At 42.4% G+C, this 24,812-nt stretch overlaps 1 protein-coding gene across 1 annotated transcript in view; it reads right to left on the bottom strand.

The window, feature by feature from the left end:
* Positions 1-3,750: 3,750 nt before the first annotated feature.
* LOC111235868 (voltage-dependent T-type calcium channel subunit alpha-1I-like) overlaps positions 3,751-24,812 on the bottom strand; it is a 177,885-nt gene continuing 156,823 nt past the window's right edge. The window contains exons 32-38 of the mRNA XM_022764438.1: positions 24,073-24,546; positions 14,087-14,227; positions 9,917-10,051; positions 8,640-8,814; positions 7,467-7,681; positions 4,297-4,413; positions 3,751-4,257 (exon numbers count right to left, since the gene is read on the bottom strand). Coding sequence (XP_022620159.1) covers positions 3,751-4,257; positions 4,297-4,413; positions 7,467-7,681; positions 8,640-8,814; positions 9,917-10,051; positions 14,087-14,227; positions 24,073-24,546 — 1,764 coding nt within the window. The remainder of the gene's footprint in view (positions 4,258-4,296; positions 4,414-7,466; positions 7,682-8,639; positions 8,815-9,916; positions 10,052-14,086; positions 14,228-24,072; positions 24,547-24,812) is intronic.

Genomic DNA, 24,812 nt, shown 5'->3' with positions numbered 1-24,812 from the left:
AAATAGTTTTAGTCTCTATAGCTAATTTCCTCCTTCATGACATCTGTAGGGGGATGAATTTTATATAACTCACCAGTTAAACTTTTATTAAGGCTTAAAGTTCTGCATAATTGAGGGTGCCCCACCTTTTTGTCTATTTTTGGATTAACCAGGAGTTAGGCGGAGTCAGGCACTGCCAAGATGGAGACAGCAGAGCAGCTCACTCTGAGCTTCGAAACGGTTTCTGTGGCATTGACGTGTACATCCATGTCTATCCAGACTTATAATTTATGTAGTGAAGACTTTCAGCCTGGCAGCACAGAACAGCTATACCATCACTGCAGTTTCAAAAAGGGCACCAATATTAGTGTCATCAATTCAGTATCTGATCAAATGTGAGATAAGGTCAGAATCTCTCCTACTGTTCCTGAGTTACAGCGTTGAACAATGTTTAAAGGTGGTTTTGCAGAACATTATGATGACACAGTGAAGTTGACCCTTGACCTTGTACGAACGGACAACCTGGAAACGTAATGCTTCCGGCCAGATCTGTCACCAGCACGGGGGCATAAAAATAAATGAAGCTGAAGCCTCAGGCTGAATTAATCATTCAGCTTAATTGAATTTAAAAGGATATGTCGCTATAAATAATTTTAGATATTTTGCTTCTGGCCATAACATTAGGAACACAGTTTGATAAAATAAATGAAGCTTTTTGTACCGGGAATAAAAAAAGTAAAAGAAACCAACTTTAAGATTTGACTCTACCCTGAGGGAGAAAACATAAAATAGGTAAAATAAATTGCAGCAACCATTATTTTGAAAGAACATCTTCAGGAGTCAGAGGCTGTTGAAAATCTATCTCACTTTTATATGACACTAGAATGACATTGAGAAAACAGAAAAAAAAAGAACCCACATGCATTTTGGAGAAAGAAAATCAGCTCGGGGGAGATGGAGGGGAAAAAGAGAAAACACACATTCCAACACTCTGGAATACATGAATACATCATCATCCTTTCAGTGACCTTTGAATCTCAGTGACATTTTATTCTAATACATGAATTCATAAATATAATCTTCTCTCACCATATTGCCTATCTATACGAGTCTCATACATCTAACTGTACATCTACTGTAGCATATTGCATATCTCGAATAGAGGAGGGGGGGGGGTCAATAGTCATTTAATACTCTGGCTTCCCTTGGAGGGGAGATAATACAATTGAATGGGAATAAGAGGGGAATGAAGACAAAGTAGAGAAAGAGATAAACACTGAGGTTTCTTCTGTCTGGCCTCACACGACAGAAACACCCTGCAGTGTTCTGACAGTGACATCTTCGTATGATATATGTGGCTGTTTGTGTGTGAGACAGCGTGTGTGTGTTATGTATGAAGCTGTGTGTGTGTGTGTGTGTGTGTGTGTGTGTGTGTGTGTGTGTGTGTGTGTGTGAGTGCACATAGGTCCACCTGAGGTCCACCTGCTCTGGGTTTTTTTAAAAAGATTGTGACACAACTATGTTATAAGATAGGTCATTACATTTTGTCAAACAAGTGCCCAAAGTTAAAAATTACATCACCTTGGACCACGTTGCTTGCCGTAGTATTGGGTACTTTTCTAATATCTTGCTACACTCAAGCAGACCTGAGTCAAATAATCTTTTGGGTTTCATGCAGCAAACAAAACCTGTGAATCCCACCCACCAGACCCTCACCTAGTGTCTCCCATCAGTAGCTTGCTGAACATATAACATACACTAACAGCTGTTCAGGTATATTTTGGGGCCATATAACAACAGCAAATGCTGATGAAGGCAGTCTGATGTCATCCAGCTTGCTCCGAATCCAGCAGCACACTTACAGACCCGGGGGTAGTTTGTGGTGCTGTTGATTTGATCTAGTTTTATTGCCTTGAGCGTAATGTATGTGTCACAAGCTGCGTTCCTATAGCAGTTTTGTGCAAAAATTGAAGCAATATTTTTTTTTCCTTTTGCAAAAGTTGACAGAACGCAAATGCGATTGGTCTGCGTTTCCATTGAGTGATGTTATGCAAATAAAACTGTTTTTTTTTTTTTTTCTCCTCTTTTGATATCATTCCAGTTAAACATGGCGACGGATTTCCAGCATCTGATAAACTGTTGGGACGGTCGCATCCACCGCAATAGCTGTTATAGTATTTAACTGAAGGCAACGAGGTCGCCTGGGGCACGTAATGACGGAAAGGTAAACCCCTTACATCTGGCCGCGGCCACGTATCAGGGAGTTTTGGGACATAATAGTCTGCAATGTTTTTGGATGTCATGTGACTTAAATGCAGAAAAGGTGTTTCCATTTCACTTCTTATGCGACATTTGCAAGTTTTTTTTCTTAATTGACGAAATTTCAAGTGGCAACAGTTACTCAGACAACTAACACTGGTATTCCCTAGTTTCTGTAGCTCTCTGTGAGTTTGACTTAAAAGCCCAGTCTGGGTTTCTAACGGCAACAGGTCGGGAGAAGGAAGAATCTTCGGATCAGCAATGATGGATAAGATGATTCCCGGTGTCCTGTTGTAGCTCTATACATATATACTGACAGAAGTTTTCATCTTTGAGCCACTTAACGCAGGAAACAAATGTTCAAATGTTTGATGCAGAGATGCTGCTCAGTGGGTGAAGCTGGAGAATTCAGGGACAAACCGGATGACTCCAACTGTTGTAAAGCTTGTATGTTGTAAATGTACATATTATATTAAATTGTTTTTGTAATACTTGACACTTTCAAACACTTTACATTAGTATTTGGCCCAGGTCTGCCCTCAATACATTTTAGCCCTTTCATGGGTTTGTAGAAAGAGAGTCCACTCTGAAAGTGGCTAACGCTTCCACCAACAACCCACATGTATTCTCAGCAGCTGTCACATTTCCATTCTTCTATTCAAAGAGGTTCTTCGTCAGTGTTCAGGCTGGCCTTGCTTGTCTTGGTCTCCCTCTCCCCCACAAACAGAGACAGACATGTCTACATTCACACAACTCCAACACACTGAAGTTGCAAAAGAACACAGAAAATACGCGACCTTTCCATTTTCTGTTTCTCACCGAATCTGCTAGAGAGGAAAAAAAGGCTGATGCTACTGTTAGCGATGGATGTGACAAAACAAACAAACAAACATACAAACAAAAAAAAAAAAACAACTGTACAAAGTTCAGTTCGTCCTCAAAAGAAGCTTCAGGGTTTTGCCATCTGTCCAATATTGACAACACTGTTTTTGCACAAAGCTTGAGGGCACGTTGGGTTGAGCAAGATCTGTTCCTTAGAGAAAATGTAATTTTTTTTTTTTATCAGTTTCATCTGAATAACATCACCTCAGTAATGTTCATCAGTCACTGTGAGGTTTCACGCTCGTCTCTCTAATGGCTTCCCCAAATATTCCATGTTTCAGCATGGCTCAAATGTAAAGCCCCAGGACCGCCAGGCTGGATCCTGGTGATGCTAAAAGGCTAAGCCTCCCCCTGTCATTACTGTTAGGTCCTTTCAAACAGCAACCACATATCCTGTGGAAATGAGTGGATGCCAAATCTCAGAAGAAACTGTAATCTTTTGAGAAATGACTGATCCCACGCAGCCAGATCCAGGGAGGAAAGAGAGAGAAAAGACGATTCAAAGACGAGACAGAATTTCAGAATTTCATTGGGTTGAGAGGACGCGTAATAAAAGTCTCTCCCTGTTCTGTTGAAGGTCCAGAAATGCAAATGTAGAAAGAGTTACACTACAGAGAGGCAACGAGTGTTTCATCTGTTTTTCCTGGAGGTTGTGTCTGTGGCTCGGCTGCTGCTTTTCATGCTGAAGCCTGTGATTTCACTGTCCTCCTCCTTACCACCCGCCCTTCCTTCCGTCCAGCGGTTGGACAAGTAGCCGTGGGCATCTATGCCGTAGAAGTGGCGTCCGTCTTTGCTGCGGGCGGATAGATTGGTCTGGTCCAGAGAGCCTGTGCTGTTACATTTCTTCACCAGTGGGGGTGCCAGAGAGCCCGGGGTGAGCAGCGACGTCAGCGAGAGGCTGTTCAGTGTTTCTGACAAGTGTTCGCTGTTAAAGCTCTGACGGCAGCCGTCTCCGCCTGTCCCCGTGCCCACCTCCTCGTCTGAGGGGTCCATGGAGTCTTGCCGGGGACAGCCGGGGCTGGTGCTGCCACCGCCGCAGCTGCTCTGGCTCCTCTGGTGCCCCCTGGTGGCTTGGAGGGTGAAGGTAGTGCTGCGTCTCTTTAGTAAAGGGTTGCCCTGGTCTCCTGTGGCTGGTTCCTGTGGGTTGTGGCTAGGGAGGGGGCAGAGGAGAGGCACAGGGAGATCCAGGTCCCGAGGCGGGGAGACGCTGAAGCTGAGACCCTCCTCCAGAGTGGTCTGCAGGCTGCCCTCTGAACTGCCCGTAGCCAGGGAGGAGTCGCTGTGGGACGGGTGCTGCACACAGAGGAGGGAGGTGGAGAAAGAAAATGAAAGGAAGCACTCAGGTAAAAGAAAACTGTGGGTTACAGCAACAGAGGATTTAAAGTAAAATAAGGGTTAATCTTAGTGAATGATTGAACCAGATTTAAAGTTTCTGAAGAGTGATTTCGGTTTAATAATTTGAACCAAAGTAGAATATCAGTTTAAACCTCCATAAAATACAGTGTTAAAATGCACCTAGTTATTTTATTAACTGCCCCAACGCAGCCCTACACACCCACATAGGTGTTTTCACTTATCCTGCTCAATTAGACCTCTGCTCAGGTTGAGATGCTGCTCATCAAAAAATGGTGTGATCCTGTCTCAGCAGTATCAAAAGGAGCATGAAGTGGATATTAATCAAATATAGTCTGTGTTTACCCATGTGATCTGCATTTAAAAGTCAATCTAAGCAAATGAAGAAAATACGTGTGTGGTTGAACCCCGGAGCCTTTCACACAGCTAGCACTGCAGTGGTTTGCTAGCGAGTATTAACTTGTTACAGTGGCGTGGCAGAAACGCTCAAAGAGGCTCAAAGAGGCTCAAAGAGAGAATGTAGCTCCAAATTGCATTCGGCTCACTCTCATGTTTCCTCTCAGGTCCAACTTTTCTGTGGCTTTGCTTTTTGCTTTTTTTCAGTTCAAATCATTGTCTGAATCTGTAGAGCATTAAAAAAAACTCAATAGGGTTGAGTTCTTCCCTTGTTTTTGTTTTTTTCAGGGACTGCGCTCAATTTGCTCTTTCCATGTAGCCCGTCATTGCAGCCGTTGTTCCAGAACCACCACAACTGTTTAAAAGTTTAAATTGGAATATCAAACAGTGGAGCAGCAGGGTTGATTTTAATCTTGGCATAGAGTTAAAGCAAAACTCAAATATATGAGTTGTTTGGTTTAAAACTGGGTTTAAAGTTTTAGCGCGACAGAACTGTGTAGTTTATCCTGACTGTGTTGCATCATATAACATTTGTTTCATTCAAAATGTTACACGGGCAGGAGGGTGTTAATCATCATTCCTAATGCTGGCACTGGTACATGCCAAGCTCTCAGCATACAAGACCACAGGGGAGAGCGAGAGATTATGAAAAAGGAGAAATGGAGGGATTGTCAGAAAAAGAACTGAACGATAGAGAAAAGAGGCATAGAGAGAGAGAGAGAGAGAGAGAGAGAGGGAGAACACCAGAGAAAAACGTGAAGCGATAAAGGAACCAGAAGAAAAGGGACATGAGAAGAGCATGAGGAGTGTGAGCCAAGAACAACAGTGTGCACAGACTCAGTATCAGGCTCAGGGCTGGCCAGGCTAATTAGCTGAGTGCCGCAGAGCATTACTGTAGCAGCTGAGGATCACAGAGGCACTCAGGCACGAGCTAAACAAACCAAACAGGTAGCGGGGAAAGAAAGAGAAATCTGTCTCCATGGTTACGCAGGAACAAGAACTAAAATAAGGGGCCTTTTCATATTGGTTTGTTTCATGCAGGAGCCAACAGAGGGGAGGCGTTAGATTCAATATGGATGAGTTCCTGGCTTTAATTATAACTAAATAGTTTCTCCGGAGTTTCACACTACAGCAGGATATCAATGGAAGTGGTAGGTTTCACATGTAGGTTCACAGTTTGGTAAAGAATCTGATCAGCCACTGAAGCAGCTCATAAGTCTTTAGGTTGTGATTGGTAGACCACACAAGTTCCTGTTTCTCATCTTATCATAGCGCTCCACTTTAAAAGTCCTATATCTTACACTTTCCAGTGTTTTATTTGAAGGTTTGATTTCCATACGAAGATATATTTGTGATTTTGAGCACCAAAAAGTGGAGCAACAAAAGCTTTTCTTTAGAGCTCCAGTAACAGCTGGTCAGTTAGCCAATGAGTGATTAAATAAAATCATAGCAGATTTCCGGTAGGGCAGGACTTGGGGCATTGCTGAGAGCATTGATTTTGTTGCGACATCATAAAGTTAAAGTCCTGACGGCTTGTTTTAAAGGTCCCACATTGCATAAAGTGATATTTCCGTGGTTTTTTAAAATGATAGATCAGGTCTAGGTTCGATAAATAATACTGTGAAAGTATAAAGGCACTCAGTCCACAGAGAAATGCACACAGCCTGTATTCAGAAACTGAGACTTAAAACAAGTCGTCTGGGCCTCTGTAACTTTGTGATGTCACAACAAAGCAGTCACTGCTCTCAGCCATGCCCCAAGCCCCACACATCTGGACCCACCATCCAGCCTTGCAGGATTTCGAGTGTTTCACCTGAAATCTACTATATTTTTTTTCCATCACTCAGAAAACAGTCAGCCAATCAGAAGAGAGGCTCAGAGCCTACTCTCCTCTGATTGGCTCACCAACCTGTTGTTACTAAGAGCTCAAGAGAGAAGCCTGAGAGAGGAGATGTAAAACTACATAGAGATGGTTTTTGGTTCTTAAAACAACAAATCTTCTTATGGATCAACACTTCAAATAAAACATGGGAAAAGTGTAAATTAAAAAAAGTGGCACCTTGAAGGCTGAGTGCGTTTCTCTGTGGACTGAGCACTTTGATACTTTCACAGTATCAATAAAGAACCTATGCCTGCTTTATAATCAAAAAAGACATGGAAATCTACCTTTATACAAGATGGGACCCTCAAAGTGTTATATCACAATCAAATTAAGTGCTGCCACCTTGTGCCCAAAACAGGCTGAACCTCATGTACTGTTAACAAATCATAACAAAATACTTTTAAATTAATATTCTGAGTCAGTGATTAGTGCCTTTGTTATTGTGTGTAGCTGTAGATTAAAGCGTGTTACAGCGTCAAGCTTCCAGATCATAAGCTCACTCTACATTATCCCTCATTTGGCAAATCCCATCTGACTGCATGTGTGTTTGACGCATGACAGCTTTGGTTCACTGAGCGTCCTCTCAGGAATCATCTATTTACACTGTTGCATCATGTCTCTGATGTGTTGCACTGAAATACTGGTGTCGGTTTTCTATTCATCTATCCATCCAACCATCCAGGCACATATGAATCCATTCATCTGCCAATATTACCTGAGAGCTCAGGGGCCTGCTGTTGGCTCCGGGTGAGCGAAGGGAGGCCCAGGATGCTGGGGAGGCCAACCTGGACGGCCCCCTGTCTCCTGGGCTGACGCTGTTCCCGGGACTGCCCGGATGAGCGGCGGCAGCTGGGTGGAAGAAGTCTGCTGGCAGGTGGAAGACGGGCGAAGACCCGCCACCACCTCCACTGCAACTTCCTCCATCACCATCTGAAAAAAGAGAGGGTCATAATTATAGGAAGTTAAATATTTTACCTGTTGTGATGTGTTGTTCAGTTGTTTTGTCAGACACATGCAAACAACTAAACAACTCCGCTGTGTCTTCAGCGACATCCTGTCTACAACTCTCTGTGAGCTGTGTCACCCTGAATTGACTTTGCCTCATATGGCTCCATCTGTTCCAGTGATGACGGCCATGTTACCGGAGGGGGTGCGGTGGGGGTGGGGTGGGGGGGAATGAGCCATCAACATACCATAACATGTCATTCATCAACATCTCTGTGTCTGCCTCATCTATCACTGCTCTAATTGCAGTGGAAGTCAATCAACTGTGTGGAATGTGAGACACGTCCTTGTTCGCCTGCTTCGACTCCAGAGACGCTCGGAAAAAATCCTCCTCTTATTTTGAAATGATACTATCAATGTCGTGTCAAAGTCATGGCTTAATGAAATCACGGTGGTTAAATACCAGTGAAGGTCACACAGAGCCCTGATAAGGATAACCCTGAGAGGGATTATTCTAATACGACTGGTTAATGTGAAAGATTCAATTGAACCTTTTCGCTGGTGCGGAATGATAAACGATCAACAAAAAATTGATTTTAGTGAAGGAAAAATACTCAGATTATCATTTACATTCCCGTGTTCTCTTGCCATCATACGACGGAGTATTAGGGCCACGTTGAGGAAAAACAAAATCTGAAATTTCGAGAATAAAGTGGTATTTTTATGTCACTGACATTCTGTCATGTGACCCATTTCCTTGGTATATCACAACTTTTTTCTTGAAATATTCTGATTTTTTTTCCTCATAAAATTACAACATTATTTTCGTATTTTCATGTCTTTTTTTTCTTGAAATATTATGGTTTTATTCTCAAAATTATGACTTTATTTTCCGTCAGTGTGGCCCTAATACTCTGTTGTACCATCATGTGTACTCTGTTACCTGTGCAACGTGCCGGGCTCTGCTTCTCCAGCGAGGGAGGGTTCAACTGAGGATGGACGCCCACCTCAAACAACTCCTGGACCCCCTCCTCGCTTCCTGAGCTGGAGGGACGGAGCCCTCTGTAGCCCCTCCGTGTGGGCAACTCCTCCGAACTGCGGGAGTCACTGCTGCCCCTCTGAGAGCGAGATGGAAAAAAGAGGCGAAAACAGAGGAGTGAGTGAAAGAGAGACAAAGAGATGGAGACAGAAAAGAGCATGATATCCAGGTGCAACGACGCTCACCGGAGCAAGAAAGATATCAAACTGAAGCCTTTCATTTCCCCTTGTCATAATGGAAATCTGAGTACAATTTGTTTCCAATTTCAAAAAGCCCCCCCCCCTTCCCCTTCCCCTTTTCATGTCTCTTCCTTTATCCATCTATACAAATCTGATTAAAATTGGATGTGCTGAAAAGAAAGTAACAGCGGGCTTCAAAGCTTCAAATAGCTCGGCTGCTGTTGTCGGTTGTAAACTGGATCAAATGATCAGGCCTTCAATGACGCAGTGATGAAACGGGCCAGGTGGAACAGGCTGTGAGCGTGGAGCGAAGTGTTCATGGGAAGATGGAGATGTGAAAGATCTGCTCACACACACACACACACACACACACACACACGCATGCATCCCAGCATGCTCATATCAAGAACTCAGAGGGAGGCATCTGTTTTAATCAGGCAGTAAAGCATGTAAAGAGTAATTAATGGTGATTAGGGAAAAGATGGAGGAGCTGTGATGACATGAGCTGTGATTTGACTCCTCAGAGTCCTGACATGTACATGTGTGGGTGTGTGTGTGGGTGTGTGTGTGTGTGTGTGTGTGTGTGTGTGTGACTATTACTAATTTGCTAATCTAATTGTGTACAGATGCTGAAATAGTCATTTCTGGATATGACATTCAGTACAATCAGACACATACATACATAGTTTGCTTCCCTGTACATACACTGTATTGATGGGAACATACACAGTATATATATCACAATATACACAGACATCATACCCATATTTGATTGTTGAAGCTGGGGTAGGCAGTAATCTTTTGGCATCAATGGGTAAAAGTTTCACCTTTTAGAATATTGTAATTGAAGTTAAATGAACTAGGCGTCATTATTTCCAACCCGCAGCTACGTACATATCTGATGTGTTTATCATGCAAGCAGGCACACATGTTGTCACATGGCCTGTGTATATAAGATCAATAATTGTGATTGTGTGTGTGTGTGTGTGTGTGTGTGTGTACCTGGCTGTCTCTGACCAGCAGCTGGTAGCTGCTGTGTTCGTCCAGGCTGAGGTCATCGGGCAGCGCCGGAGACGACGACTTGTCTGACAGCTGCTCTGACATCAGGGACGCCTGCTCCACCTCCGCCAATCGGATCTGTCCCACAAACACACAACGACAGCGACCACTCACATTGCATCCACAGCATATAATGTGTCAACAGGATGTGATGTCGCCACACCTCGGAGAGGCAGAAACCTTAGGCGGATGTTACAAGTGGGTGAAAGTGGTGACATACACAAGATGAGTTAGAGTGTGTATGAGATGTCCAAACCATAATAAAAGAGATGCTTGTTACCATTTATTATTGTCATTTATCAAAAAAAAAAACGGTGTTCACAACATCAAAGTATGTCTAAAGAAGAAAGGAATATCATGAACCTGAGTCATTTCTATTCCCTCTTTGTTTTTGGAAAAAGGGTCAATTATCCTCAAAACAAAAAAGCGTTTTTAAGTGACCGATATGAAAATATCATTTGATAAACCAGACAAATATTTCCATTAGAAAATGGCAAGTGTGATTATAAAATGACACATACACCAAAAAATTGAAATGATTGCTGCTGAGAAAATGTCATGTGTGGAAAAAGTGTTCTACAAACCTGTGGAATGAAATGAAAATGACTCCCATGTTACAGAACATAAGAAATAAATACTTAAAAGTATTTCTGAGGTGGTTTGAAGACACTTTCTAAAACATCCAACATTTTCATCACACTGTGTGGAGAGAGGATCAAATAAATATGAGCTGCACCTTCAATACTGAGTGTTGAGGGAAAAGGAGCCAAGAAGAAAAGAGGAGGAAAGGAGTGAAGGTGAGAGGAGGACAAAGAGGATGAAGGTCACATTACATTAAAGCACATTTGGATTCCAGCCGACCTCATGGCAGCAGAGTAAATACAGAGGTCCTGGGTGAAGACGTTATTATTATGCATGCAATGACACACACACACACACACACACTCACACACACACCTACATATAAATGTTCACGTCTGAGTGAACGCACACAGTGACAAACCAGTGTAAATCGTGTGGTGGTGAAATGTGACTGGACGTTCTGAGAGAGACTTTTCATGATCCTACGAGGAAGAGAAACTATCTGAATGTTAGCAGCTGCAGAAATCCTTTTTTTTTTCTACATATAAACCCTCCAATATTGGATATAGCTATTTCTATCTTTTAGCATGAAATAAAGGTATTAACTGTGTCAGATTTTTATTTTGAATGAAATGAACAGGATGAAAATCAGATGAAAATTGGATTATAGAAATACCCACTCAAGTGCATATTAAACATCATGACACTTTCCCTCAATACTGCATGAAGGCAGCACACGCAGTTCACAGGGTCAGTGAAAACAAGGCTGCAGAAACGTCATTTTTGTACATTTATGGGAAACAAGTCCACAGCCGTGAAAATATCATTCGAATATTCTACAGCAGCAGTTCCCAACCTTTCTCCAATTCATGGTCCATGTGAAAAAAATAAAAACGTTGGCGGCGCTAAGACTTGCAAAGGCCAAATAATGTCCTCTCACAGCACTTTTTATTTTATTGCTAACAATGGAGCATTCAGGACTGAACTGAAAGCTGAAAGGTTTTTAAATAAAAAATGTTAAGATAATTTCATTTTAAAAACATTTAAAAACATTATATATTCATATACATAGATATATTCCCAATAATTACATTTTAATTTGCAAATGATTTGCCTGTGATTTTTTTGTTTTTGTCAGTGCTAATCTGCATATAAAATACAGGAATGTTGAAATCATCTTCCTCTCACCCACAAAGATTTTTGCTTCATTTTGAAATCATGATTTGTATTTATATAATTTATGAAAATGTATTTGAATAATGTATTTCAGTATATTATGAACACAGCAGGAATATTACATTGCTCCAGCACAGTAGCACAGTTTATTTTATTTTCATTAGGGGGTTATCTCACAACAAGGGCGACAGGTTGAATAAAGAGAGGAGATTCCACAGCTCTGGAACACGTGTAGGATTATTCACAGCTCTGTCTGTCTGGGGACAGATACAGATACAGATATATAAATAAATATACATTTCCTAGTGAACTGAGCCATAAACAAACAACCTGGGGAAATGGAGGATGATGTGGATTCACTCAGATGTTTGATCTTATATTGACCAGGGGATACAGATGTAGCGGTGGGGTTTGTGCGGTGTACGTTTGTGGGATTGACACACACAGACACACAGACACACACACACACGACCACCCACACACCCACACAGTCTGTCCCCTCTCGGAGTTGTTTGTGATGCACACTATTGCTATGTGCTTTGGGAGAGCTCATGAGATTTATTCACGTGAGCATTTTCCTTCTATCTTCACACACACACCATGGCTAATGTGATATAGTATAGTCACACACACACACACACACACACACACACACACACACACACACACACACAGGATTTGTTTATTTCTGCAGACATGGTTTGTGTGAATAGTTCTGATGCTGAAGTGTGGAGTATAAAACTTGGCACTGGGGCAGTAACCTTCACAAACAAGTACATCACAGTATTTCTCCTCTCAAGTCAGTATCTGTAGCTGTACAAGAAAAAGCACAATTACCCCCCCACCCCACCCCTCACCCCACCCCCCCGCACTGCAGTTCTTATTCCTGCTAATTTCCACTGTGGCCCTGAGGAAGGTGTACACTGAAGGATCGATCGAGCAACTATTTGATCCCTCACTGGCTTCCCACTTGTAAAGGCTTTTGTGTGGCCAGAAACTCGATGAGTTCGACGACGGAGCTCCCAGCCAAACACAAGCACAAGCACAAGCACAAGCACTGCAGCTTGTGCAGCCAGGCATAGAGGTGGAGGTCTCTGTGCTGCAGGGCACATGTTTTCCTCTGCGCCACCCAGACGCCTCTATTTAGACCGAATTGGTATTAAGCTTTTAAATATTTAGCTGTAGCCTTTAGTGTGGATGTATCTGGGGCCTTTTATGTGCCTTTTAAATGAATTGGCTGTTTTACCTGGAGAACAGATGGATTTTTATCTCAGTTTTACAGCATGTCTGGGAAAAACGTACTTCTCAGAAAGAAAATGTACCTTGTTTATTTCTGAATGAATGTGGACTGTCACATATACAATAGATTGTTTGATGCTGCAAAAAACGGTTTAGGTGTGTTTTGTTTTGTACCCGACTCACTCTCCGCACAACCTCTGCAAATTGTAAACTGTTTCAAAGCTCCAAGTCTCCCGAGTCTTTCTGCGCAAAGCGTTTTAGGCTCCACACATCACCGCAGCAGCTGTTGACACAGAGTTCAACAGCTGTTCAGACTTTTGGCTATGACTGCAAAGTGTTTTCCACGCAAAAAGGTAAAACTACAGGCCTTAGATTCCTGTGTTTTAGCCCAAAAATAATACCATGTTTGTGCTTCTGTAAGTTTGGTTGGTCTCTTATACTCATTCTGACTTTTGCTTGTACAAATTAAGGAGTCACCTGAAAGGAGACCAGGGCCGTGACTGTGATGGAAGCGGCTGAAGAACAGGAACCTTTTTATTTTGGGTAAATTATTCTAGGGCGTGTGCACAAACATTAGGGCGTCTGTTAAGGGGTTAAACTGGACACAGGATGTGCCTTTATTTGCACATATGTGTAGTAGCATGACCACGAATGATAACACTTGCTCTAAATGATGCAGATTTTGTAAGGTTGGCAACTGAGGTGCTGCCTCGTGTTAATCCCACCCACTGTTATCTGAGCTCAGCGAGCTGCAAGGTGAAGAAACACATGGTGATAAAGGGAGAGAAGAAGAAATAAGGTGCAATATAGAGACAGTAGAATATAACCAGCGCAGCACAGCTTAGCTCCTGATGTACCGGTTAATAATGTCAAAAAAAAAGGGGAGAATTACAGCACGGTGCTCACTGGTAGAGGGAAAAGATAAAAAGCCTCTATTAACAGGCTGCATGACCAAAAACAAGGCCAACATGTATCGACTGCACGCCAGCCTCCTTCAGGGTCAGCAAACCTGGCTAGTTATTTATAGCTTGCTAGCTAGGCTACATGGAAAAAGAGAGAAGGGAGAAGTGTGTATGTATGTGTGTGTGTGTGTGTGTGTGTGTGCCCCCGACTAACCTCTTGTGGATGACTCTTACAATCCTTGCAGACTGGAGGAGAGCAGTAGTGGTGGAAAACCGAACCGGAGAGGTTGTCAATCATGTCTCCTTCCAACGAGTCCTTAATCAGCAGAGATACACTGTCCAGCCACTGGCTCTCCTGCAACACACACACACACACACACACACACACACACACTCACACACACACACACACACACACACTCACACACACACGCACACACACACACTGTAATCTTTGTATTTCTGATAAAATAAAGATTAAAACAAACAAGATTCGATGTTAATCAATGAGCTTGTAAATAATTAAACATGCCACTTTGACTCTTGCGTGGGTCGATTAAAGGAACTGTTTGACATTTTTAAAGATGATGATCAGTCTCCTGGTTTACAGGGTTTTTATGTGCTGGACTATTTCCCAGCAACCAGTGCGGAGACTCCAGGAAGAAACTGATCCCGGCCAAGAAACAGTCCTGCGTGAAACAGTGAATTGTTGTTCCTACACAAACAAGATACAGTAATACTTCCCCATGGTTGTAGTCTTTATTTCCAAGCTAAGCTAACTGGCTGCTAGCTGTAGCTTTATATGTGCCTACGAGGACATGAGAGTGATCTTTTCATCTAACTCTTGACAAGCAAGTGAATTCCTAAAATGTCAAACTATTTTCATAAACCGTCACTGCTATTTTCACTAGAAAAAAAATAAAAAATTACACAATGTATTAAGAAAGCAACAACCGTCGCTGCCACGGAGATACGTCTGTCTGCAAAAGTCCGCAGCTTCTGGTTGTTAGTTTTTCTATCATCTGAGACTCTATCGTTTCTCCAGACACAAAGACTTTCTCTCACTTTGTCAATCTGTCCCACGGTTTTCTGCAAACTCATCTTTCCTCCATTTCATCCCACTCACCGTTGCTGCCATTCACTTATTTTACAGCCACTACTAAACGTTTTACAGCAACAACACTTTCGCTGACTCATCCATATTTCTCATCCGCTGGAAATCTCACCTCCTTTTCTCCCCCACAACGTCTTATTCTGTCTTCCCTCCGTCTTTTGTAGGACACGTGTTGTGACTAAATCCTGCCATGTTTAATTAACCGCAATCTGTTGGAGCTGGCGTTATTTTCCAGCTGCTGCTGACAGGTGCAAGACAGAGATCGGTGACTTCGGCCTGTTTGAGCGCGAGCCGGAGGGATGAGATGAACAACCAGTGTTGTAAGATTGATTCCATGATCCTGTAAAAAATTTTTTTTTTTACACCGGTCGATTTCAGACGAGCGGGAGATGGTTCAGAATTCCTACTGAACCTGAGAGGGCCTGAAGTAATTGGCAGAATTCCTGTGTGAAGATTTTACAAAGTCGGCAGCTCTGAGGAAATCAAATGAGGGAAAGGTCGCAAGGGCATCGTTTGAGAATAAATGACGAGCAGTTAAACCGTTCAGGTTTTTCCCCTAAAAAATATATTTTTGAAAATTGAGCTCAGTCAACATTTGGATGGATCAAATCTGTCTGTACTGTGCGTTCAAAGACCTCACAGCTCTGACACTGACTATGTGATCATTTATGGATAACAAGGCACCAAAAAAAAAAAAAAACAATCATTTCATCAAAAGATATTCAGGACATTATTCTGAGATAAATCCTCTTCAAATGCATGTATGAAAACTTCCAGTTAAAAATGCATCCACTGTGTAGCCTGTGCGTTCTGTATATGAGCTCAGTTATTCTGTGTCATGGAGATGAACACGGGCCTCACTGCTGTCATTTGAGAAGGACTGACCATCCACCCATGTCTATGACTGAATGAGTAATAAATCCAACAGGTTTTAACGATACCTTTTTTTCTGTACCAATTTTATAAAATCCATTTTAACAAATAAATAAATAAATGTATAATTAAATAAATACATAATGAAATCATTACAATACATATTAAGGTACAAATTTGGTTTTAGTTTTCAGCTCGGTCTCTTTACACACTTTAACGTCTTCAAGTTAAAACTCTTTCGCTATCGAAATTTGGTATTGATTGACAAGGCAATTTTTTGATGCTCGATACTATAAAAACTAATTTGGTCGATCCGTAGAAGTATCAGAGATCGATATCCAGCCCTTTTCCAAACAAGACTTAGAGTTTGAGTTTCTGGTTATCATCTAAACTGCTTTCCTCTGAGGCAGGTAAAACTGTACGTGAATGCACAGCTGTATTACAGATGTTTAGAAAAGGCAGCTGCCTTTGTTGTCATCTTCAGATACGTTTTGGATAACCTGGGGGTTTGTTGAATACCTGTCTCTTCGTGTGACTGCTTGTGTTCAACATCACAGTCATTAAATTGATGGTTAAAATTACACAAATATGTGATGTGTTGGCTTGTAATTGATACTTCATGCACAATGTTAAAAACCGTACACATGTTACATGTTTGCGAGGCGTGGACGAGGTTTTATCATTGTACTATTTTCTATGTTGAGGAAAAGCAGTTGGCAGCAGGTGATGTTCAAGTAGAAGCATCATTTTAAACAGCTGGTGCCTCCTTTGGTACATTAGCTTTGTAGCTAATTAGCTCTTAAATTTCCCTTTGTAGCCAAAGAGCCGCGTGAAGGTGGAGGCACGGAATACAAGTGGAGGGCTGCGCACCCACCTGAAGACAGCGATAACTGATGATAAGCTTATCATATGTAAATAATGGTGAATACGCACTTTTAAATGTAACCATCATCTCTTTTATTGTCTCTTTTACTAATTAACCTCTTAATGTGAAATCAAAACTACTTTGTTTTGCAGGTCAGACTGTGTTTCTGTCTTTCTGATTTTATTTTCACTCTTACTTGCCTCAGGCGGCTCGTTTTTTTTTCTCTCTCCCTATCCTTCTGCATTTTCAGCTCCGAGTTGTATTTTTCCACCTTATCTCACCTGTTCTGCATGTGTAAAGTTCAAGCTGCTTCCTCTCTCCAGTACCTGCTCTTTACTGCTCTTCCACTGCGTATGAGAGTTACTGCTAACGGGTGTGAGGTGAAGAGGGCAGCCGCAGTCGATAGCCGGACCTTGGCAGCACCCACCGATGCCCTATGAGCATGCACACACACACACACACACACACACACACTGCTTCGAGTGCCAGGAGATGCACAGTGAGGGGTTGAGGCCGTCTGATTGATTGGCTAAGCTGGGGGCCTTGCTTGTGGTAATGGTGCCCGTGACCCTGTTTGATTCCCTGCACTGCCATCTGGTTTCCAACATCCAGCAACGCTCTCATCCACTCCGAACCTCACACTGTAGATCACTGACACTCCACAGACACTGAATTACTTTCACATTTTTATCCCCCTTAAATTCATAATATGATGTTTTAAAAAGTCGAACTTTACTATTTCTGGAATACTAACTACTAATACTGCACAAAAATAGGTCTTACAGAAGTTTTGAGAATTAAATGATCAAGATAATGGTCTGATGTGTGAATTTTATGTACTGGAAAACAGGCAGCACCACCGAGGCTACACAGAGCCCCCCTGTTGTGTTGTGTCCTGCTATCCTCATATTTAAATATATCCTCTGTCTGTCTGCCTTCCGTTGTAGAAACTAGTTCTTTTCAAGCACAACTCAGCCTTTGGACCCGTTCATAGCTGCTGGGGCGGATTAACAAACGCTTTACGAAGCAGCAGCAGTAGCAGCAGTGTGGCATTAGAAGTTGGAAGCAAAATAGTGCACAAAGCAATGATGGCATAGGATATACATGTTGCATTAGGTATGTCACAATAGTTTTCTCCCTGAACTAGGCTGTAAATTTTGCTTCATTTGGTTGTTTACACCGGACACACAAAGACAGCAGCATCATCTCAGCAGCAGCAGCGGCTACACGCGTCCATCAGTGTCGACACTGGATCTGTTCTCATGAGTATTCAGACAGACCCTGACAGCCCAATATACAACCATGCAGATGTTAATGAAAGAAGAGAGGCTTGAAGTGTTAAAAACAAAAAAAAAACATGGTTTAGGTCACAGTTACACTCGTGTACTGTGAGTGAAGAGTGAGCGAAATGAACACACACACACACACACACACACACACACACACCCACGGGGGCCACTTTGTTTGTTTTGCATTACAGATCAGTCAAACTGAATCCAAATGAATATTATTTATCACTCTGTAAATGTTTTCCTCTCCAACTTTCACTTCCTGGTTCCCTGCAACTTCACACTCACTAATAACGACACTTCATCGCCTTTTTTTTCCTCCATCATCTATACGTTTTGTTTACAAATCACCATGGCTGCTGCCATGCTGGAGTCACTGTGTCTAAAAGCAGGAATATCATTCAACAGTATTCTGATGCCAGATTCACTTATTCCAGATGTTGCACCTTCTTTAAATTCGCTTAGTACAAGACTTGGACGGACATTGTGTTTTCTGTGAGTATGAAGTTAAAGAGTCTTTATCTTCATCATTAGCAGAAACAGCAGAAACAAAAAGGGAGAAATTCTTATTTTGCCACTGCAGAGATTTTTTTTCTGAACTCTAAACTTCCTCAGACGAGCTGAACATTTTATTTCAAAAATGCGCGACTTGTCTCCACAGGGAGCCTCGCTGACAATCTAATGAGTTATCTGCAAAGTGTACAGTGTGTATAGTAATAAGACTGAAATAAGTTGCTTTAATGAGCAATGTGTTTCTCTTGGTTTGTTTGCCCTCATCTATAAGGGAATATATATATATATATATATATAAAAAAAATAAAATATATACACTGCTGATTTGTGCTCTTGGTAGAAACTATAAAGCTCTTAACTTGTTTTTGTTACTTGTTACTGGCCATGAGACGAGAAGTAAAAAAGGCTGAAGTGTTCCCCTTAATCGATCTGACACAGCTGGGATTTACTTTAAAGTTTAAACTTTTAATCAAAGAATTTGTCAGTAAGATCCAGCGCAGTCTGTCACGGTTGACTGTTGAGGCTAAATTAACATCCAGACTTCTCACGTTCGCCCACGATGCAATTGTGGACAGAAAACCGACCTCTTTTTAAAAGAGAGTTTTTAGGACAGGAAAGCCAGCGAGAGAGAGAGAGAGGGAGAGAGAGAGAGAGAGAGAGAGAGAGAGAGAGAGAGAGAGAGGGGATGACATGCAGCAAAGGGCCACGGGTCGGTTTCGAACCCGGAACATGTAGTTTACTGTTTGTGATATTTCGTTTTTGGACTTGTTGGTTATTCGAGTATCATACAAAGCTTTACATTTCTTTTAATTTTGTAACTGGTTGTACTAGTTGTGATTCTGGTTTTGTTGTTTTGTTGTGTTGAAAAAAGCTGAACACCCCCTAAAAAAACAAAACAAAAAAAACAGGCCGAACATTTGCATCATCCAAACATCCATTTGCCGGCTGATCAGAACAGAGATTTAAAATGCAGTGCAGATAGAAAGACGTGCGATCTGTCTTGTTACTCCTCTCCTGGTTAAAAATATCAGTAGGTGGACAGACAATAAGCTATAAGCACAATGAGACAGTGGCAGACCCTCCCGCCCACTCGCAATCTCACTTGCGTTTTCCAACCCATCCACAGTCAGCCTCTCTCTCTCTCTCTCTCTCTCTCTCTCTGCTCCCGCCTCCCTCCTCTCTCACCCATTGATTCAGTGTCACTCTTTAAGTTTATTTCCTTTGTTATGAACCAAAGTTTTGTTGCTGGAAGGTATCCTACTTTCTGTTGCTTTAGCTAAGGTGGAGGACACACACATCGTGATTATCGGGTCGATTACATTTATAATTTGGGTGTTACGAGTGATAACACCAAGTCTGGGCCGGTCGCTATTGACAACAGAGAGATAAAACCCTTCAGTATGTGCTGTTTTCAGCCGCAGTAATTTACTTTTTTGGCCACTTCCGAGCAGTGGAACAAGCTCTAAACATAATCCTGACGGAAAACTGAATCAATGATCCAAAATAGACCGAAAGTAGCCGTAAAGCTAAGAACTGCAAGAGCATCGGGCTTCAGTGCAGAGCCACCCGGCCGACTTAGCTTAAAGCTGCTGTAATCAATATCTTTATATAGATTTATATTTTCCAGCATCTTTCAGCGAACACTTTCATCAGTGTTGTTTTTATCCACAGTTGATTTCAGCAAAAAAAAAAAAGGCTCTGATGAAAATATCCTGCACCAACTGTCCAGCACCAAATATTAAAGAAAATATCTCATTTTTTCCCCAATGTTGTTGGCGATGTTTCATGTACAACTAGATCAACGTCTTCCTGAAGAGACTACGCCGCTACCTTCACACTGAACTGATTACCACAGCTCGTCTCCCTCAGACGTGGTCCGACAGCCAATACAAACTAGTTCTTTTCTAGCATAATCCGACCTTCACATTCATCAGGTGGACAGAAGCGTGATGGCTAATCAAAGCTAATGTCGCTCCATGTTTGCTGAAAGTGTAAATAAGCAACTGTTTTCCATATTTACTTCAAAGGTGATAAGATGTTAGTGCTGTTTCCATCGCCCCAGAGCGGCCAGAGAATTAGATTTAATTTCGCCTCGTTCTTTTAAAGTTCACTCACATGCAGCTCTGGAGAGTTTAACATGCTTCATTAACAATCTCATCCACATTCAGGATCTTTCCTCAATCATTTTTTGTCCAAATTTCTGCGTAAATTAGCCAGAAAAGCACATTTTTGATGAATGCTAATTTCTGTTTTGGTGCAGAAACGTGCAAACATGTGTTCTCAAAGGATTTTCGAGGGTTAACCCAGACTCCATTGTATTGTTCACTTTGTTCCTGTTGTCCTACTTGTTGTTATGGCTGTTCAAGTTGCAGCTGACATTCAGCTGCCAACACAAATCTCCCTCTGCCGCTGCTAATCAGTGTTTGTGTTTACGGGGTCACTTCTGAGGAGCAAAGCTTGCAGTTTACTCTGCACTTACTCTCGCCCGCTGCTTTCACAAAGTGAGGTTAAGGAGTAAACACTCCAGCGCAAACACAACCTTTAGACGATCATTCAGTCAGTAAGCTGCATCGAGGCCACTCATTCAATAAGTCAAACACAGTTAGTCACTCGTTTATTCAGCCGTGTGCTCATTCACTTATTTGCAGCAAATTTACTTGTTCACTTTTCCAAACTGCCAACTGACCCTTCTCCTTTCACTTTCCCCGTTGCTCTCCATCCATTTATTATATTTGTTCCATTTTTTTTCCCTCTGTCCATTTCCACATGTCTGTGATCTCCCCCTCCTCTCCTTTGTTTCTGTCTCTGTTTATTTACTTCTTTCTTTCTTTCTGCCTCAGAGGGCGTACCTCTAAAAATACCTGTTCTCATCTGCGGTTGCTAAGATTTTATGTGAGTGTAATTATAAATGCAGCTTGTACTGACTTGCAGTAATCAGGGAGCTAAAGAATGAGAGCCACGGCCCCCACTGTGGTATTTTTAGAATGGCGGAGACAGCGGCCATTTAATATCTCTGCATTCGTGTGTGTGTGTGTGTGTGTTTTCTTCATAGGTTTTAGTGTTGTGCTCGTGTGTGGTTTAGCATGTCATCAATACACTGTATTTGCACAAGTGCGGCGGTGCTATTTCGTGAATAAAAGAGACTCCAGATGCTGCACACCCTCACAGAGTTTGGCACCAACTCTATGCTGCAGATGAAGTTAATGAAGTCTTGAAATAACCGGCATAAACATGTCAATCATGTGGTGCTTAGTTTAGTATCATAATGTGTTGTGTTTACACATTGGGCCTCGTTCCAAGTCTGATTCTCCAAAACTCTCTGCACAAACTTCTCATAAATAACTTGCTTCAAACCGATGACCGCCAGTCATCCCGAGGAGGCGTGTCTCTGTGACACCTGCGTAACCGGCGTGGCTCAGTTGTTATGTGAGGTCACGTATTTGGCTCCATTTGTGTAAGTTTCATTCAAGAAACTTTGAAACATTCACAAAAAAATGTTTTCAAAGTCCTACTTTTGTAAATCAGCAGACAAAAGCCGAACAGACGCGGCCGTGTCAGAAGAACCCAACAACGTGTCACGAGAGCAGCTCGCTGTGACAGGAGTAGAGAGCGGCTTGACATGAAGTCAGATGCTGGAAAGTATTTCGCTAAAGAGGAATGGTCAGAGTTAGATGGGAGGCGGTTGAGGGGACGAGACAGTCACAGAGATACAAGAGAGGAAATTATGAGCCTGTACAGCAGGTGAAATTACACCGTCGAGTACAGCGGAGGAGTTTCCCCCCGACAGCAACCTACAGCAACCTGCCAGCAACCCACAGACAAGACACTGAGGCAGCTGTCAGTGAGAGAACTTCCTTCTAACTACTGAACTTTTAGACTTTAAGTTGCCAAAGTTATCCAATAAAATCTGAGAAAAGTTGTTGAACTTCTCTGTAAATTGGCAAGCCAAGATAAAGATGCTGCACAGAATAGTCATTTTGCATTAAGTTTATTTCAGTTTGATTTCCGTTTCATGGGCTTTTTAAAAACTCCATATTAATTCAGATTAAGGCATTATCATTCACGAGTGAAGCGAGTGGTGAGAGGCCGACTGTCTGCTCATCAGCGACGGCTCGTAGAGACGAAATCCTCGGTTCAAGAAAACAAATCTGTTTGTACGACTGGCTCTTCTTGAGGCCCAGTATGTTGTTATCAGTAGAGCAGCACTTAGTGATTCTTCTCTTTATTGATCTCTAGTATTTTTTCTATAAGTTATTAGGAAATAGTCAACCAGCATTACCGCTCGTTAATTTTAGGTAGTTCTTGATTCATTTTTTTAGTGGATCGACTTGCTGGTTAATCGATTGGTGATTTCACATCTCAGTGGCTGAATTATCTTCATGTAAATTCCATACTCGTGGCGTAGACAGCAGCTGTTGCCATGGATCAGACTCCGGAGCAACAAGATAAAACACCTCTCGGGCTGTGTCTGAATCTGAAGTGGTGCTACACTGTTACTCGTGAAACGCAGCGGTGCAGTCGGTGATTAGATTGGTGATTTTGAATGATGATTCATGTGTTTGGCTCAGAGAGGATGTAATGCAGAGAGGACACCACCAGTCTCAGAGCCCCATCACTCATCTCCCATCATCCCACACGATCAGCCCTCTGGTGAGGACTGGATCACGACGTGGGATATTACAGTTTAGTATATGTGAACTCTAACGCCCCTTGATGCAGTCTTCCACTTCTGAGAGGTGAGATTTGCACATGCATTTATTTATTTACAAGGCCCTTACTGGAAAAGTGCCTTCAAATCTGGAACTCACTTTTAATTTCAGTTTGTACCTGTTTTAATTGATACTTGTCATTCCACTATTTATTAATTGTGTGTTTATTTTAAATGATTTTTGACTCGTTTGTCTCAACATCATTGTAAATGAGGGGTTTTCGAGTTTAAATAAAGACGTGATAATAATTCGGATCGTGCGCTCTTTGGTCAGTGCTACTCTTCACAATGAAACCAGCATCTTCTCAAAGCCTGTACACGGCTGCTTGCAGATCAGATGAATGTATTCAACTGAATGCCTGCATGTAAGAAGTGATCTGGTGATTTACAGGCACAAAAACAAAACAGTCTCTTCAACAGTATTTCAATGTGAAGTGTTCACATGTCATTTTAATGGGAATATAAAACCTTAAATTACTTTCACTTTAATGCAGATTTTGCTTGGTTTAACTCGGATGTCTTTTAACTTACGAATCACCCAATCAGTGCTGCCTGGGTGAGATTTAATTCATCATGTTGGTAATGTATTTCTAAACATATTAAATGTTTGCAGTGAGCACACGGTGCTCATTTTCTGTTAATGACAGGTATGATTATGTCATAAATACCTCAAATGAGTTTGATCACTGACGGATCTGAATGTGGCTGCGGTGTAAACAGTGAATGTCAGATATAATGACCACGAGATACCAGTTGAAATGACATCGTTATGCTTCCTCACGAGGATCAGCATGAGGGGGAGTAAAAGGGCTTTAAATAAAACAGAGAGTCCTCTTACCTGAGCGGGAGAGTAGAGTCGACATCGATGGTTGGTGTGTCCCTCATGAGCTGCACCGCCGCCTCCTCCTCCTGCTCCTCCTCCTCCTCCTCCATCTCGCAGCGGTGCCATCACCCCGGCGCCCGGACCCCCGGCTGTCCCCGCTGCAATCACACCAGCCGCTCCCCCGCCGGTGCTCGCCCCGCTCGCAGCGCCACCCGTGGCCCCGGCGATGGCCCCGATGCCTCCCATCATGCAGCAGAGGCCGCCCTGGGCCAGCTCCAGCTCGATCTCGGCGTCCATCTCGGCGTCCTCCTGCGCCTCCTTGTTGGAGTCGTCCAGATGCTTCATGAGCACGGCCACCACCACGTTTATCAGGACAAACTGAGCCGTGAGCACGAAGGACACGAAATACATCGGCGAGATGAACTGCAGTCCCGCGTGGCAGCCGTAGTCAGTGCCTGTATGGCCCGGCGGGCACTCCCTCAGCGTGTCCTGGTGGGTGGTGGAGTAACGGGGGAATTTAGGGGGTCGAAGAAGGAAGGGTCAGACAGAAATCAAGACAAGACAAGAGCAGAGGAAGAGTGAGTGGTGGATAACATGGAAGAATACTAAGAATATGAGGAGATGGAAGGAAAAGGGAAAGAGAGGACGGAGTGAAGATCAATCAAATGAAGAACAGTTTATTTAAAGAAGAGATAATATGGTTGCAAATATCAGTAAATGTGTTGGTTATTTTTCTGAATAATTATGTCTTTACT

Source organism: Seriola dumerili, unplaced genomic scaffold, assembly GCF_002260705.1.
Source record: "Seriola dumerili isolate Sdu_G_001 unplaced genomic scaffold, Sdu_1.0 BDQW01000538.1, whole genome shotgun sequence".
Taxonomy (NCBI): Eukaryota; Metazoa; Chordata; class Actinopteri; order Carangiformes; family Carangidae; genus Seriola; species Seriola dumerili.
The sequence above is the reverse complement of the archived record's forward strand: the minus strand, read 5'-3'. Positions and strand labels throughout refer to the sequence as shown.